Source organism: Periophthalmus magnuspinnatus, chromosome 8 (assembly GCF_009829125.3).
Source record: "Periophthalmus magnuspinnatus isolate fPerMag1 chromosome 8, fPerMag1.2.pri, whole genome shotgun sequence".
Taxonomy (NCBI): Eukaryota; Metazoa; Chordata; class Actinopteri; order Gobiiformes; family Gobiidae; genus Periophthalmus; species Periophthalmus magnuspinnatus.
In genome coordinates, this window is record NC_047133.1 from 12,844,414 (window position 1) to 12,862,175 (window position 17,762).

At 38.4% G+C, this 17,762-nt stretch overlaps 1 protein-coding gene across 1 annotated transcript in view; it reads left to right on the forward strand.

Moving 5' to 3' along the window:
• The window catches only part of LOC117375315 (ubiquitin carboxyl-terminal hydrolase 43-like), a 105,905-nt gene that overhangs the window by 66,831 nt on the left and 21,312 nt on the right, over positions 1 to 17,762 (forward strand). The window contains exons 9-11 of the mRNA XM_055223784.1: positions 2,666 to 2,769; positions 6,656 to 6,733; positions 7,961 to 8,081. Of these exons, the coding sequence (XP_055079759.1) occupies positions 2,666 to 2,769; positions 6,656 to 6,733; positions 7,961 to 8,081 (303 nt within the window). The remainder of the gene's footprint in view (positions 1 to 2,665; positions 2,770 to 6,655; positions 6,734 to 7,960; positions 8,082 to 17,762) is intronic.

A 17,762-nucleotide genomic window follows, 5' to 3' on the forward strand; every position in this document is an offset into this window, starting at 1 on the left:
ACAAACATATGTTTATTGAATTGTCTTCGGTTATTGTACTTTTTAAACAGAGACTGACTTTTCGATGCGTTTCAAGCAATAATTGAATAAATGCAATAAGTTTAAAGCCATACTGTGGAGCATTCTAGGCAAAGCAATAACGAGCAGATGGCACATTAGAAAGAGATATTTTCAGTTGCAGCCAATGATAATATTAGCTTTGGAAGCACTTGCTAATGGTTAACATCTCCAAAGGCAAACACATTCCACTGGGTTCATGTGTTCAAAACATCAATATGTTTCCAGGAAGGTGCAGTCTGCTGAGGGGGTCCGCTCATCCCAACAGCCCCAGCCCTGGTACTCTGTGTGGGCTCATGTCAGTGTGCTACTGCCCTGTTCCTGGAACTCTATTTTATATTTGCAGAACGCTTAATCACAACCAGAGTGTGTACTACAAAGCAGTGGGAGGAGAGGTTACAAAATGTGACAAAAATATTGTAATTCCACTAAGTAAAAGGCAGGTTAGGACTAGACCAAAAACATCTTGTTTTGTGATGTTTGCACATTTTACAATGTGAAAATTAAATATGAATAAAAAATATATATATATGGAGGTGTTGTTGACTCCATGTAGACAAGCAGATGGGCATCCAGGTGAGATTGTTGGTCAGATCAGTGGAGAGGCAAGCCCACACACAATATGAATGCATGCAATTTTTGAGCAATGAAAACATCTAGAACAAATACAAGATCTCTCTCTCTCTCCCTTCAGAGCCCTGTCCTAACACAATCAGCGTGCATCCTGCTAACAAAACTACTGCACATCACATCAAGTTTATTTAGATGTGTACAGTTTTGTATCATGCTTTTTCATATTTCTGGAGAATGGCCATGTGGGAGCGTGGGTCACACAGGCTTGTGGGCTGTAGCGTTGCATAGGCGTGCACTGCTGACCTTAAAGAGAGCTCAAATAGGGCCTTTAACATGGATGACATCTGAAACCTCTTTGTATTTGATGAGGGAACAGCGTTATAACAGAGTACAAAGCTCAAAAAGAATCCCAAGTTTAGAAGTGCTTAAACAGGTCAGCACTCCTGAACAGCTGTGGGTGGAAGCCTGAGTCATGCCCGGGATCTCTCACGACTACCAGGAATATACACAGAGTACAGGTGTTAAAGGGACACTGTCATTTTTCTGATTTAGGGGTGATGGCTGTTTCTATTGGGAATGGGAATACCTTGAAAAACATACATTGTTACTGTGAGCGGGCTTGCCTCTTCACAGACCTGACCTGTGACTTGTCTAAATGGTGGAAAGAAATGTTTAATGCCGTACTGTGCGATATTCCAGTCCAGACAGAGCAATAAAAGACTGAATTCCACAACAGGACAAAATCTTAAAATTAGAGGTATCAATTTGAAACTTAAACTGTGATTTACTTAAACAAATGTAAAAAGGAAAAAAAAAAGTATGACAAGTTTTTGCTCACTATAACTGGTCAATAAATAGCGGAGTGAGTAATCGGGCTTTGGTAACAGCGATCCATTAGTGGCCATTTATCTGTTATACAAACAAAATTCAACCAATCAGAACACACACGCACTTTTTTCCTCACAGTGTTACCCGGCAGATGACTGGAGGCTGAATATAGTAAAGTAATGAACGTTTCTGACAGGGCCATCAGACTGACAGGTGCTGTGCTTACCTGGAGGAGCTCAGCCTGTGGGCATCTGGGACACGTACGTGGTTATTACAGTGAAAGTGACAGAATCTTTGCACCTGTCGAAATGTTCAGAATGCTGTGGCTGTATCAAAACTTTGCCTCACTCAAATACCAGAATGATAAAAGTCCTGCACCACTTTTATTAAATCGAGTTCAAGCGTGTCCATTTTATTTAGCGTTTTTGTCCCCATAGAGAAATTTGCCCTCTGTGTTTTGTCCCCATCTCCAGGACTAACTTGATGCGTGGGTAGATGCGGGGACGCGAGGGGAAACAAACTTCATATTGATACTTTGCAGCAGAACATATACATTCCCTGTGGATGTGATGCTAACTAAAGGCACTGCTCTGTCAGAAGCTCTATTAAGCTTTAATCTGAGCTTTATTTAAACACAATCTGAGGAGAAACAGCTGACTGAGTTGGGACAAGAGGTGAAATGATTTGTGCTCTGAAACAAGTCTATCACCCATACGATTACAGTCACAAGCTAGCGAGCGTTAGCCACTCTCACCTTTTTGTTGAAAATCAAACATCAAAACAGAGGCATGGACACCGGGTTGATCACAGGCTCCTGAAATGTGTTGTTTAAATCAATTTTGTATTTTTTCTTGAGTTTTCAGACTATTTTAAAACTTTTTTGGCAATGTTTGTTAATGTGTGAACTGTGTCGCCGTGGTAACTGATGAATATTCCACTGTAGAGATATATCTATAAAACACCCTCCAGCGTGATGTCCTTGCAAAGTGTTAATAGGAAGGCCCTGGGATCAAACTCTGTAATAAATAAAAAATGTGTCCTACTTTGAGTTATCCACCAACAATGATCTGAAATGGTTTGATAATAAAATGTTGTTGTTTTTTTGTTTTGTTTTTTTGTGAAAAGCAGAAATGGGTGTCACTTGGCAAATGCAATTCGATAAAACAACTTTATTTTACAGAATGTTAATGTTTTCTTGTCTCCGCAGAATGCCCGAGTTTTGTTCAACATCCGAGTGGTGGGAGGATCCGCCTTCTACAGCTACCTGTCACCTCAAGATGGCCGACCACTCTGCCACCCAGCTGTGGAGAGGTGAGTACCATCTGAACACCTGAAAGTACTACCTAGCTGTGGAGAGGTGAGTACCATCTGAGCACCTGAAAGTACTACCCAGTTGTGGAGAGGTCAGTGCAGTCTGAACACCTGAAAGTACCACCCAGCTGTGGAGAGGTGAGTACTGTCTGAATCTGTAAACCTGTGTCTACCTCTCAGCTTGTGGATAATCATTTAGAAATCAAGTATTCTTGTTTATGTACCTCCACACTACTCTGGTGTCAAACCTGTGATATTTTGTTGTGCTCACTGTAGTTACAACTATGACAAATAATGGGACAACCTTTTACTTGTCAAATAAGCAACAAACATAGAGACAGGAATTAAAGCAGAAGTCAATGTTAAGCTACAAACTTAAGTGACTTCTACTAGAGTACTATTTTTAAGTAATTCAACAATAACACACACAATAAACACTTTCGGTTGTACAGGACTCAAGAGTAGTTTTTCTTGTAGTTGTTGTTTTTTGCTGTCTAGACTGAATATGCCATGAAAAATTAAACAAAAAATTATTGAATTTCATAATTATTTTGTATTTGTTCTTGCCTGGCAAATTCAGAATGATAGTTTTGTTATATTTTTTTTATACCGAGAGATATCAGTCTGGTTCCCACACTTGCACCTTGAGCCAGAACCAAACATGATCGTCCAATCAGATTTGTTTATTTCAGTGACACATGTGAAATTAAGGAGCTCATTTGTCACTTATCATTTAAAAACAAAATCTAATTCCTCAAGTTTTTAGTGATAGTTTTGTGATATTTTTTCCCCTGTCTTTTTTCCTCATAAACAACCAAACTGAGCTCAAATACATGGGAAAAAATCAGGTACCGGGCCTTTCTGATTGGTTAATCCACCTGTCAATCACTCCCATCTGAAAACATAAAGATTCACAAATGACCAGACTCACATGTTTGTAAAGTGTTGAAGAACTGTGTATTTCGGGATCCTAGGCAATATTTGTCCAATTACGCTTAAACAATTCAGCATCTACATCCAATTTTAACTTTTTTATTTTAATTTTGACCAGTCATCTGAGTAATTATTTGGATTACTGTTAATACTGATAATGTACAGTCACGGTACTCTTACAAAACCCTGTATAACACCCCACGTACACGCTTATCCCTTGTTTTAAATACTGGTCAAACCCCTCACTTTACTGTTTCCTCTGAGCTGTGTTTCTGAGAGCACGCTTTGGCTGCTCCCTAAAAGCCCTGCGTCCTGGAGCGGTTCAGAGCACCTCTTTTAGGCTCTGGATGTTGCCGCTGATAGGCTAAAATGCTCTGGGGGTCTTTTGAAATGCTAATCACACGCAGCACACCGCTTCATACAAATCAATGCAGCGGCAGTGTTCGCAAATCCACTCCTGCCCGGTCCTCAAATGAACCCTAAGTATAGGAATGTACTGCTCTATATATACACCTGGCTTACTTTTATTATAGCAGTAGCTTGCGGTCAGGGCAATCAAGGAAAGGAAAGGAGTGCTTGTTCAGTAAAATCGAAATCATTGCGTGTCAAAGTATAATGAAATAGTTTCCAATTATATCCAGATAATTCCGTTTTCCCTCCGTGTCTGTCTCTTTGAAGCATGGTTTACTGGACGCTGAGCAGGCTACATGAATCGTGGTTTCCTGTGTCTTTAAGTTGAGTTGTGTTGTTCTCCTGTGCTACCGAGGCCATGCCGTGCCACACTCTCTACCTGTGCTTTTACAGTCGGAGACGCCAGCTGGTTGTTTTAGTGCGCATGTGCTGCAGGATACGACAACAGCAGCGGCAACTTTCAGAACAAGTGTCGAAAATAAGTCGCTTTTAGCTTCATGTTTCGAGTGATGAGATGTTAGTCACGAATACAGAGAGTCATTTAATCAAACAGTGAGCTAGTTTCAGGGTTAATTTGTGTGAAATGAAGGATCCGGACAGAGCAGTGGAGTGACAGCGGCTGGAGAGGAGCCCATCTGTTTAAGAAGCAGCAGCATTAAAGGAATAACAGGACTATTACACATGTGGAGGAACATGTGGCTGTTCTGGACCTGCTCTACTTCAGGGAAATGCAGGATGTTTCTTCCTATATGCACCTGTCTGACCAGTTGTTAGCGTTTATTCATGAATGTATGTTTTGTGGAGTACTTTATGTGTGGAGCTGCCATTTGATTTCTAGATGCGTTATAATAATTACAGTACTGAAGGTAGTACTTAAGGTTCAGCTGCAAAAACTGAAGTGTAGGACAAATCTGTCAAATACAGTCCAATATATATATATGTACAACTAAACTAAATTATAAACTATGTAGGTCTAGGTTTCTCTAATTTGACTCCAACATGTCTCAGTATATACGTGCATTTAATCAGTCAGTAAAAACAAATTTACAAATTTGCAATGTAGTTTGTATAAAAAGTGATGTTATTAAATATCGGCTGTCGACTAAATATTGATGTCCACCTCACATCTGTTTGCCTACTCATAAAAGTCACTACATGCTACTGTATTATAGCTACGTTTCATAGGAATGTGTACTAAGTTGTGTTATTGCATTCACTGTGAGTTGACTTATATGGGTCTGTCATCTGCTCCATATCTCCATAGAGACTGGAAGTTATTGTTTTGCCAGGAATGTTCCACAGTATGGCATAAAACGTATCTATTGTGCATTTATTGTAATAGGTGTTTTGTTGCTATAAGAAATACCTTGAAAAACATGAGTTTTACTGTGAGTGGGTTAGTCTTTTCACAGATCTGACCTGTAAGTTTGCCTAGTAGGGCATTGCTTGTCTCCATGGAGATAGAAGTTTAACACCTTACTGTGGATCGCTCCAGTGTTTTTGATTTTGTTTTTGTTTTTTTAGTTTTTTTTTTTAGATGCATTCAGTAAGACAAGATTGCATTATTGTTGTGGTCCAGTGTATTTAAATATTCAAAGTTCTCATTGAATAGTTACAAATCTTAAGTTTAATTAACATGTAAATTGTATGTTTTGTGGAATTAAAAATATTGAATTCATTCAGTTCAATTAGATTTAATACAGCTACGATTTCCTTCATGCTTCATGCTAAGTACAACTCTGCCATCTGTTGGCTCAGAAACCTCACTACAAGTGAAAGCAGTAATAGTTTATGTCAAACACACTAACATATTCATAAAGATCATGTAGGTGAAATGCACAAGGACACAGCGTCAATGTGCAATAAGAGTGGTGAAGATTGCACTACCTTCATCTGACTTAGTGGATTAACCAATCAATCTTTATTCATAGAGTCCTTTACTAGACTCTGAAACAATACAAACATTTATATCTTAACACATTTTACAAATTCATAATACAAAATACAAGTAATCTAAGTGTTCATGTTTGTGTTTTCTGTAAGCATAGTCCCCTGTCCATAGATCTGACCTGTGTCTTGACCTTATGGCATCACCTTCTTGTCTCCATGGAGATGTGTACTGTAACCTACATCAAATAGCCCCACTTCTGGTTTCACCTTTATTATAACTTCCTTTAATAATAATAATAATAATAATAATAATAATAATAATAATAATAATATGAAGAAGAAGAAACATATTTATTAATATTCTGTATTTCTCTAATATACAAATAAGAATACTTAAGCTCAAATATATTCAATACAAATATTTTTGAATCAAATTTCTGTTCACACACTTTGGCTCCCTGTCGTTCTTACTCCTGGTCGCCCCCTAGGCTGGAGTCAGTGCACTAGCCCCTAGTGCATTACAATATGTTTAATGCTATACTGTGGAACATTCTCAGCAAAACAATGTCATCTCCATGGAGAGACGCAGATGATGTTCCCTCGACCAGTTAAAAGTGATTCAGTCTCATGTTTGTTTTTGTCTGTTTTGCAGAGCTCTGAAGATGTGTGGATCGGGTGGACCTCCTCATGTGAAGCTCATCGTTGAGTGGGAGCATCGCATTAAAGACTGGTCAGATTTTTATTGTAATATCTGATGTTTGAAGCAATCTATCTATCAATCTATTAGGGATGGGACAAGATCTCGTTCCACAACATCCCATGGGACAAAATTGCCTCAAGATGCTGCACACATGAGAAAAACCTTTATTTTATCCAATTTGGATTATACAAAAAAATAAAAATAAATAAGCGCTGCTGAGTTGCACCTCTCAAGAAGCTGTAGTTCATAGTCTTTATATATAAACTGACATGGCTAATCTGCTGGTGCTCCACATAAAGAGTGAGCATGGGTGTGCTTCTGGCTCCAATTCATTTCAAACTGTCACCCCTCTCTCTGTACTGCTGTCAGGCCCATAATTTTTTGGTCTTACAATGTTTGTATCAATCCACGCTACATGATCTTGGTGGTTTTATTTATCTATTTTGTCCATAATTCAAGATATGAATATTAATAGCAAACCAATGAGGTGCCTTCTTTCCCTGAGATCGCTCTCACTGCTTTTTGCAACTGGTTTGATTGACAGCAGTACTAAGAGCCCACTCCGTGCTAAATCAGTGATGTGGGCGGGAAGGGGCGTTACTCGCGGTCAGAATTACAAATATAGAACTTGGCTCCAAATTTCACCGTACAACTGCAATCTTGTTTTTTGTGTCTCATCACACCCCTACAATCAATCAATTCTATCTATCTATCTACCTACCTACCTATCGCGCTTAACCAGTCTTATAGAGAAAGAACATTTCTCTCCACAGACCTGACTTGTACATTGGCCTGGTGGAGCATATCCCATGGGGTGGACTACAGATGGCATGCCCACCAATAGAATGTTATAATGTTGTTACGAGGTTGGGCTTTACAGATTTGTGATTATGGTGTTTGTAATTATGTAATTTGCTGTTATTTAAGGAATCATACACACGATTTAATACACACGATAAATTCTATAAACATGACCTAGCTGTATTCCCTAAAAACTAGACATATTTGTAAAACATCTTGCTCCAAAGTCTGAACTCTGCTCCAAATTACGTGTTTTTACCAACAGAACATTGGCTATTATTTATGTGTTTTTAAACTGTAGTACTCCTTGAAGTAAAATTTGATTTTAATATGTTGATGAACTTATCTATTCAGTGTATTACATCAATCTAGTGGCCCCCAAACTGTTCTGGTCGGATCCCCTGGCCTGGTCTTTGGTCTGGTCTGGTTTGTGATGAGTTGTACTTTGTGTTGCAGTCTGTTTGGGAACATCCAGGAGGAGGTGGTGAAGGAGGCGGACAGCGTAAGGGCCCAGCAGAACCAGAGCCACACCTGTACTCTGGACCAGTGCTTCCAGCTCTATACCAAAGAGGAGCAGGTAACACACACACAACACACACATCTTAGAGCATATGTTTTTTTTTTTCCGGTTTAAGGTTAATGAGGGGGAATTATGCAAAACCGACCTTTTGGAGCTTTCTACCATGTTATAACATTTCCCATCAAACCCTGTCTGAACGGGTTTAGATGTCACCCATGCATGTTTGAGTAATATACAAAAGCATCATTCAAATATACTATGACTTCACAAACCTGATTCGATATGCAGTAGTTTAATTAGAGGACTGCACACTGATTGTGTAGCGATAGCGCTCTGAAGGAGGAGTGCCTTAGCATGGGAAGCAAAGGGAGGGGGGAACAAAACTGAAATTAATTAAACCTTTGAATTTGTTATTTTTTTGTTATTTAAAGCATTTTCAAAACAATAACCATAACATGATGGTCTAAATATGTTATGTGTTAGCAATTAATACCCCATAGAAGTGTAATATCCCGTCTTTAAAAGAAAAAGCTATGAAAATGTACCTATTTTAGCTATTTTAATGTTTTTGCTTCATTCATGCTTCTTTCAGTAATCCTGTACACTAGCTCATCCCTCTGTGAGTGCTCATAAATCACTCACTTTCAATTTTCCCTAGATAGTTACGTCACAGAAAATAACCTATGCAAGTTTTGTTTTGTTTCTTTTTTGTTCCATGAAACTTAACCAGACTCGTTCTTAGTTTAGGAGCTCTAACCTAAATCTAATGGCTTGGATACAGGCCTCTTGCAAAGTGTGTTTAGCCATTATTTAAACTACTGAAACATAAAATACATATGCCAAAAATATGTTTAGCATCTAGTAAAGGCCCAAAAAATCCATCTGAGGAAGAAAATGTTAGTATTTGCGGATGGTATTTGCAGCTGTTTCCGTAGCACTTTCCAGCACACTCATATTTGCATTATGTATTCACTACATCTGCTCTGAGCCTTGCTGAAGGAGACATGACTGCTAATCTACGCCTAAGGTTTCTCTGAACACCCCCCCCCCCCCCCCACACACACACACATTAAAGCATGATTAAACACTCCGTACCTGAGTTTTACGGTCTTAAAAACATGACAGTTTGCAGTTTAGTCCAAAATGATCCCTCACCTATCTTATGCATTCAGAACATCCTAATTATTCACCAAGATGACTTTAAAAGCACTTTTCCCAGCTGTAAGGGTGCAGCTAACAGCAACTAGCATGCTAACCGTGCATTTCTTGATTATCAGACCTGAAAATGTTATGTAATTAGATCCAAACAGCACGCAGCAAACTTATTTTAACCTAAAGATCTGCTAATACAATATATCTGTAATGGGAAAAAAAAAAGTATAATTCTGCCCAAATATATGTACAGGGCCTTTAACAAAGTGTCTGTGTTGCTCAAGGATGAATTAACAATAAGCACTAGTTCACATCTGCGATTGAACTGCCAACCTCCAAGTTAAGACCATCACTCTGCCATTTTACTGCATGTTTGTAACTATAAAAATACTCAATCTGTGTTAAAATTGAATTACAACCTTTGCATTTGACTGGAATTCACAATAGTCAGAAAAATATACAGTATTTTCCTTGCTATGATTCATTTCACTAATAATCAAGCAAATTCTAAAGACATTCTCCAGAGTTTGCTTTTCCAGTCAACAATCCTATCGTTTTCCTTGTTGTCTCCAGCAGAGGGCACCAAAGCTCTACTGTTCAATAGACAATCAACTATCTTTTTAATTGCACTGCACAGATGTTGAGGACTTTATCACCCACATATTCGAGAAGTAAACTGTATTATTGGTGCTCAGTGAATTCTATACATTTTACAGGATGTCACTTTTTAAAATGGCATTTGTGTTAATATCATACAAAATGTTCTGTAGGATTATTCATGTCTCAAATCTTAGCCCATGCCACATGATAAAACTATGGCATGAAAAATTAATCACATGAAAAGGTGCTGTATCCAATTTTTTCATGTATCAAAGTAAAATTTGATCTCCCCCAGTACAAGTATATGGTATAAGTAGCTTTTAGGGTCAAAATGAAACAGCTGCGCACACTTTACATCTAATTATAGTGTTTTTTATAGTCTATGAACCAGGAAGTGTGCTGTTAGCGTGTTACTAATTGTTATTAATTGTTGTTAGGATTACAAAACTCTACGCTGGCCTCTGAAAGTTTTGAAATGAAAGATATAAAACTCACTGTGGCGAATAAATGGAATGACTCAGTGGTTCCAGCACTCCTACGCGAAGATCGGAGGATTGATTCCCCCAAGTTCTGCTCTTGTGTTTAGTGAGGAATAAGTTTGGACCTGTGCAAAGTAGCTAGTTTTTTTTTTTACTGCATGAATCAGGTACACCGTCTTTAAGGTTCAGATCATATCATGCATGTATAGATTTTAGCCAGAGGTGAATAGAGTAGCTGAAATTGTAGTTGCTTCAAAATAATGTTAATGTGAAGGACAAAGTAATGGTCCAAGAAATTGCTCAAGTAAGAGTAACTTAAAGACCAACTGTGAAGACGTGACATTTGATTTACAATTTAAAGTTCATGTAATAGGAAGGACAAAACATAAATATTGTACAGAATCTGATATTTTCAAAAGATAGACACACAAATTAGACAAGACACACATGCTCAAATCATTTCAGATAGTCAACATAAAGCCTTTGTCACTTGTAGACTTACTCACAGCAGGAAGAAGAACCACAGCAATAAAAATATGACTCAAGTTCTTTAAAAAGTTACTTAAGTAAATGTAACTGTAACTGGGTGGTCAAACTTCCTTGTCAAAGCCTGATCGTCAGACCTCGTCACATCTCAGAAACTAAGCAAAGCTGAGTTTGGTTATACTTGGATGGGAGACCACTGGGAATATCAGGTGCTACAGTGGGCTGCTAGTGGCAAAGACTGACATTGTGTCCTTAGGCAAGACACTTTACCCACATTGCCTAGTGTAAAAGTTGTAAGTGCATAAGTGCTGGTGGTGGTTGGAGGAGTTGGTAAAAGGACACTCAATGATACAGCATGAAGTCCTAGTCTAGACGCTGTCACCAGACTGTCTAATCAGGACACTGGGCTGGACAATGTTTCTGCAGAGCGTTTGAAAGTGTGAGGTTTACTGCGCTTCTTTCCATCTGTCTCTGTTCATAGATTTTTACCTGACTCTTTGTTAACTGTATTGCTAGTCTCTCTCATTAAAGATGAAACTGGGAAAGTTGGCAGTTCTGACAATTATAAACGAGCATAGTGTCAAAATAATTGAATTAATCCTGCTGGACGAGATCTCACAATTAATTAAATCTACAGACAACCAGTTTGGGATTAAGGCTCTGCTGGACATGTGTGTGGAAGAGATTATGTACAAATACAAGAGAACGCATCAGTTTTGATCATAAACTGTATGTGACTGTGGCATCACCCATCACATTCGGCTCCAGTCAAATCAAACTCATCGAGGCGAGCAGTTATAGTGGCAAATATGGAGCTGAGTTACGTATTAGCTATTCCGACCTCAAGTATCATAGTAAACAAAGAGCCAATCCGGAGCAGGACTGTTGAAGGTAACATCCCAACCCACCCACACAGGGAGCAGGCGCTTAGCAACACTGACAGTCAAACCGGTTGCTAACGCTAATGGGAGCGACCTCGGGGAAAGAAGGCAATAGATTTGTCTCTTATCAATATTCATACCTTGAGTTACAGACACAATAGTGTAATAAAAACAGAATCATGCAGAACTGCTTAATATGAACATTTTAAGACAAAGAATGACGAGTCTGACGGCAGCAGTTACAGAGAGAGGGACGACAGTTTTCCAATGTAAAGTGAATTAGAGTGGATGGATCCTGTTTGGAACGAAGTGACTAGCAGTTTAGCTATGTCCATTTACAGTCTATGGCTTGTATGTGTTTTTTTAGATGTATTCAAAGCATTCAAAAGCGTGAATCACTGGAAATTATTTATGAAGTTGAATCAAGTGTACCCAAATATGTTGTGCTTATTTGAATTTATTATTATGTAGATTTAGTGGGGAAACACTGTGTCTGCCCCATTTAGAGTCTACAGTGGGGGTCAGACGGGGGATATTGTTCTCAATTTGATTTCATTTTATCTATATGAACAGTCAAAAAAGCTCAAAACATGTAAATCTGGCTGAGTGACATAAGTGCAAAGCCAGGATATCAGTAAGACCTTAATAAAGTTTGTATTTCCGAGGAGATAAGTGTGAAGTATTCATCCTCATCTTTAATTCTGTCCCTAAAGCGTGCACTAACAGCCCTCTCTGTGGACTACTCATTAAGCAAATGACTTAACAAGGAAAAGCTTAAGCCTTTGTTTGGGTTCTTTGGTAATAACTTTTGCCAGATTGTCTCCGAGGTAGTTTTAGCTGAAGTAAAACAACTATAATGAAGTCACAAGCACGATGGTAAATGAGGTCAGCACTCACGCCCCACGGCAAGATGGTCTCATATTCATCCTGATTTTGTGAGGTCCCAGTAGAATTTGTTTAATTGAGCAACAGTTTGTTTTGGCAGCAACTGTGCAACTGTGCAAAAGTGCTCAAAAGGAGGAGGAAGATATGATAACCTATGTAACAATAGCCACAATATCATGATATCACACTGACAAAAATCTCACAAATTGAATTAATAGCAGTGTTTTGTTGTCTTTTGTTTGATATCAGTGCAGACCATATGAAGAAATAACTGTTATAAAGATCTATCTTAAGTCTTTGGTGCAACATTACTGTCATATTCCAAAGTATTGTCAATGTTTTTTAAAAGCAAAATGCTGCATTTCTTCTATTGTGCATCTCCACAAAGCTACAATAAATATCATAACATTAAGTGAATGTCATGACATCGTAAAAGCTAAACATTTTCTAACAAGGCATTGATGTTACTCGCATGAGGTAGAGTTTGCCTGGAAAGTCCAGACTGATATCTCTCTGTATTTTTTATACAGTCTCTGGTCACCACTTTCTCCGTCTCACCTTGAGCCGGAATCAAACACGGCCATCCAATCAGATTTGCTTATTTCAATGACGCATGTAAAATGAATGAGCTCATTGGTCACCCATTTCTCTCAGCTCAAATTTGTGCTTCGTTCAGTATTCTGCAGACATTTGCAAAGTACCCCATAAGCAGCCGTATTTGTTTTGATACAGACGGACCATGTGTGTCACTGATTGGCTAATCCACCTGTCAATCACACATTTGAACTTGGGGAGATTCACCTGAGACCAGACTGACATCTTTGTAAAGTATTAAAGTGTGGATTCTGGATCTGAAGCAAGAGATTCACTGTTTTGGAACAATGACCAAGTTCCTCTCAACTGACAACAATCATGTCTTTGAGGTTGAATAATGACGCTTTCATACGCAGTTTTTTTTTTTTTTTTTTTTTTAATCTCAAACATATTCAAGCATAAAAACTCATGTCAAGTGTTTAGTTTTAAAATATGCTGAGTTTAAAAGGACCTGGATGATTGTCTCAATGGCACTGCAAGGACATATTTCTGTCTGAGTGTATGAGGGTCTTAAACTTCTATGGGGTATTAACTGCTAAGACATTTTTACATAATATTCACATGTTTTAAAAGTTTCAGTTTCGTTTTTGCCCCTCCTTTTACTCTTTGTCACTCTCCCTTCAGAGCGTAAGGATGGCTTTAATAGGATCCGGGAGAGAACCCTAGATTAATCAAACATGCATGGGTGACATATAAAACCTCAGGCATGTTTTTGATGAGGGAACACCTTTATAACATGGTAGAAAGTGCCAAAAAGAAAATGTTGCATAATACATCTTTAAGGCTTGAATTTACAAACATGCCATTTTCATCCTCCAGAATCCTCCTCCATCCTCCCATCCAGAATCATGTCTCTGAGGTTGAATAATTCACACTTTGACAAGCTGTTAGCAGGGAGTCCACAGTCTCATCTCAAACATAACTACATTTCCAAGCATAAAAACACAGAAAACTCAAGCGTTCCAACTTTATTTTTCAAATGTAGTCTGTTAAAAATGCTGGTTTGCTTGGACATATTTGTACTGGAGTGTGTGATGAATAATATTCATTTGAAGACAGACACTTGCACTTGAGTGTGCACTCTGGTCATACAAAACTTGCTTGTTAAAAATGAGAGAGCTCGTTTACTTGTTGTTTTACTTTTTATTTATCGTCTTTTACCTGTTTTTTACTTGTTAATGGGCAAGAAAATAGGGCCATTATAAAGAGTTCATTATAAAGTTTCTGTCGACTTCCACACAACCAAACACCTGCATAACAACTCCCCCTTATTCTAAACACCTGCAATATTTATACATTTTATAACCATGTGTCAAACTAATGCTCCTTTATTCATCTCATATAACATATTATACGGACTTAAACTGTATTTATAAGTATAAGTTATAAGTATAAGTCCATATTTATACTGGTACTTTGCTATATTTATTTATTTGATTCCTTTTTTGTGACTATAACTGTAAGATAATTTTTTTTTTGATATTTTTTTAGCAATGTAAAACACCTTGAATTTAATGCCATACTGTGGAACATTCTAGACAATAACATTGTAACATGGAGATAAGCAGGTGGTGGGACTTTCACCGGAAGTTACATAATGCACAAACGTAATAAGCCCAACAAACGGGTCTTTCATGCTCTTTATGCTCGACTGCTTCAAAAACGAGCAGTGAGGGTCAAATTAGGACACGGCACAGTTACAGTGGTATCGGCTCTTGGTATCGGCTGCACATTGACGAGTACGAGTACTGGCACCTGGTATCGGACTGATACTTGATACTTTCTGGTAGGGAATCCGCCGCCTGCTTGTGTCCATGGAGATGATATTGCTTCAAGTTTCACACAGTAAGGCATTAAACTGATCTAGCATTAATTTAATAGTTGTTCATTGCTCAAAAATATAATAGCATAATAGGGCACCTCTCCACAGAACTGACCTTTTACTTGGCATAACCTACTTTACATTACCCCAAGTGAGCATTGTGTGTATTTCATTATTGCAGCAAATGTTTTGGCAACGTGTAAAAAATGCTGATTTAGTGAGTTCCTCTATAAAACAAGGGGCATTTAGCAGTATTTTTTGTATTTTTTGCAAATATGATTTTTCAGACACTTTAAAACAAGACAGAGACTGTTGCTTTACTGTTATTGAGTAGATTTTTGAACTTGTACATACAATTGAGTGGAGTTCTAGCCGTGCAGTTATTATTAGATGTAAGTACAGCACAAGTCCTAATTATCCCAATCCCTGTCTGTCTCACTACTGTCTCTGCTCCTACAAACACACAGTACTGCATCATCTGTTCTGTTCTGATTGGCCAGAGTTCAGAGAATATAGTTAGCCCCACAAATGTAATAATCTTCATTCTACATTGTCATTGCGGATTTGTTGCCTATAACTGGTCATATTTCGTTGTAAAAGGGAATTCAGGCTTGATGTTTCTCCCACAGTTTTAGAAGCACATGGCTCTAAACCAGATTTCACTTGCACTTAGAAAAATGTCAGTGTCCACTCGTTACCGCATTCATAACATCACATTCATTTGTACATTTACATTTTTAAGTTCACAGTCAAACACTTCATTAAAACCAAGCTTTTTTTAACAAGCTGAATAATTTCTCATTTCTTGTAAATGAAGAAAGATCTCGATTCTTCTTTTGAATAACACATTTTCTGTTCTCTCCTGTTCTGTTCTGACGCTGAGGTTAGAATTATAAGATTGCTTTTGAGACCAAGAATAATGTAAAATGTAAAAGTTAAAAGACAGTTTCAGTGTGAGTGTCAGCCTGTCCTGTGTTGTGCATTAATAGTTTTTTAGGATTTGGCAAAACCAGTTGTTCAGAGGGTAAACTGTTAGGCTACTGCAGGAAAATATTACTTAACAGAGCTGTTTTATTTCTTTTTTTTTTTTTGCTGATTAACCAAGACATTCTAAATAATACATTTAAATACATGATAAGATTACATTAAAAAAATTGAAATGTTTTGTAAAAAAAAAAACCAAAACAAAACATAAAAATAGTAATAACAGTAATACATATTTATAATGGTCTATAATATATTAAAATTGTTAACCACTGTTTCTTTATTCTCCAATAAACATTATGTTACATTTGCGGGACAACATTTTTGCCCTCACAGATGTAACAGGTAGTATGTGTGTGGGAAATGGTTACATTTGTGGGCTTATTACATTGAGTTTTATTACATTTGTAGGGATTATTACATGGGGATTTTATGGGGCTTATTATGTTTGTGGGGGGTACATGCACCTCTAATATGAGATGAAAATGTGGTGCCAGATGAGTGCCACTACTGCATTGGTGCTGCTAGAGTATTTTAATAATCTGGGGATAGACTTTTATTGTCACAGTTACACCTGTTTTTTGTTTAGTTTGTATTGTCTAAACAGGACACTTATAAAAAAAAGAGTCTCTCATTGGGCTCTCCCTGTATAAATAATGATCTGTGGTATGTAGTTTGATCTCCATTCCATACTGCTGTTGTGTCCTTGAACAAAACACTTGGATACACAGTTTTCAGACCTTTATCTTGTTCCTATCTCTCTTAAACTCTTCGGGGTTCGGCGCCTCAAGGTCAGATGTGCGTGACTGACAGGTGGGTGAGACTATCTGGGAATTGCATGGTCGAGAGAAGAGTTAAACTCTGTGGCCGTGTCTCATTTCACTTTCCTCGCTTGATTCTCCTTGATCTTTCTCCTTGATCCTCCATTTTTCAGCTGTCAATCCAATGTACCATTTTAAGTAGTGTCCCAAAGCGCAAAGGACACAAAGGAAGGAAAGCACGGAGGAAACATCAGAGAGGGTTCAGGAGGCAGACACCAGATCAAATAATATAACTCTACACGTCTCACAGTGAGGAGTTTACTTTTGCAGAAAGAGCAGGGGCTGCAGGAAAGGATGTTGCATAATCCTGAATTTGACATTAAAACTAATAAAACGCAAGTTCAAAAACAGTGATCTGAAAGCAAAGACACTGGTCTGACTTGATTTGAAAAGCCCTGGAATAATAATATAAAAAAGCCTCAATATAGTCCTCACTACAGGGTCATTTTAGACAGAACGAGAAAGACCATTCAGCCTCAGCCCATGCTCCTCTCTCCTCTGCTCCTCCTCTCCTCTGCCTCTCTGTCGTCTGCTCTTCTCTCCTCCTCTCCTCTGCTCCTCCTCTCTTCTGCCCCTCCCTCCTCTGCTCCTCTCTTCTCTGCTCCTCTTTCCTTCTCTTCTCTGCTCCTTTCTCCTTTGTTCCTCTCTTCTCCACTACTTTCTCCTCTGCCACTTTCTCCTCTGCTCTTCTTTTCTCTGCCCCTCTCTCCTCTGCTTCTCTCTTCTCTGCTCCTCTTTCCTCCTCTTCTCTGCTCCTTTCTGCTTTGCTCCTCTGTCCTCTCCTCTCACCTGCTCCTCTACTCTTCTGCTCCTCTACTTCTCTGCTCCTCTGTCCTCTGCTCCTTTGCTCCTTTACTTCTCTGCTCCTCTCTCCTCTGCTCCTCTCTCCTATGCTCCTATGCTCCTTTACTTCTCTGCTCCTCTGTCCTCTGCTCCTCTCTCCTATGCTCCTATGCTCCTTTACTTCTCTGCTCCTCTCTCCTATGCTCCTCTGCTCCTTTACTTCTCTGCTCCTCTGTCCTCTGCTCCTCCGT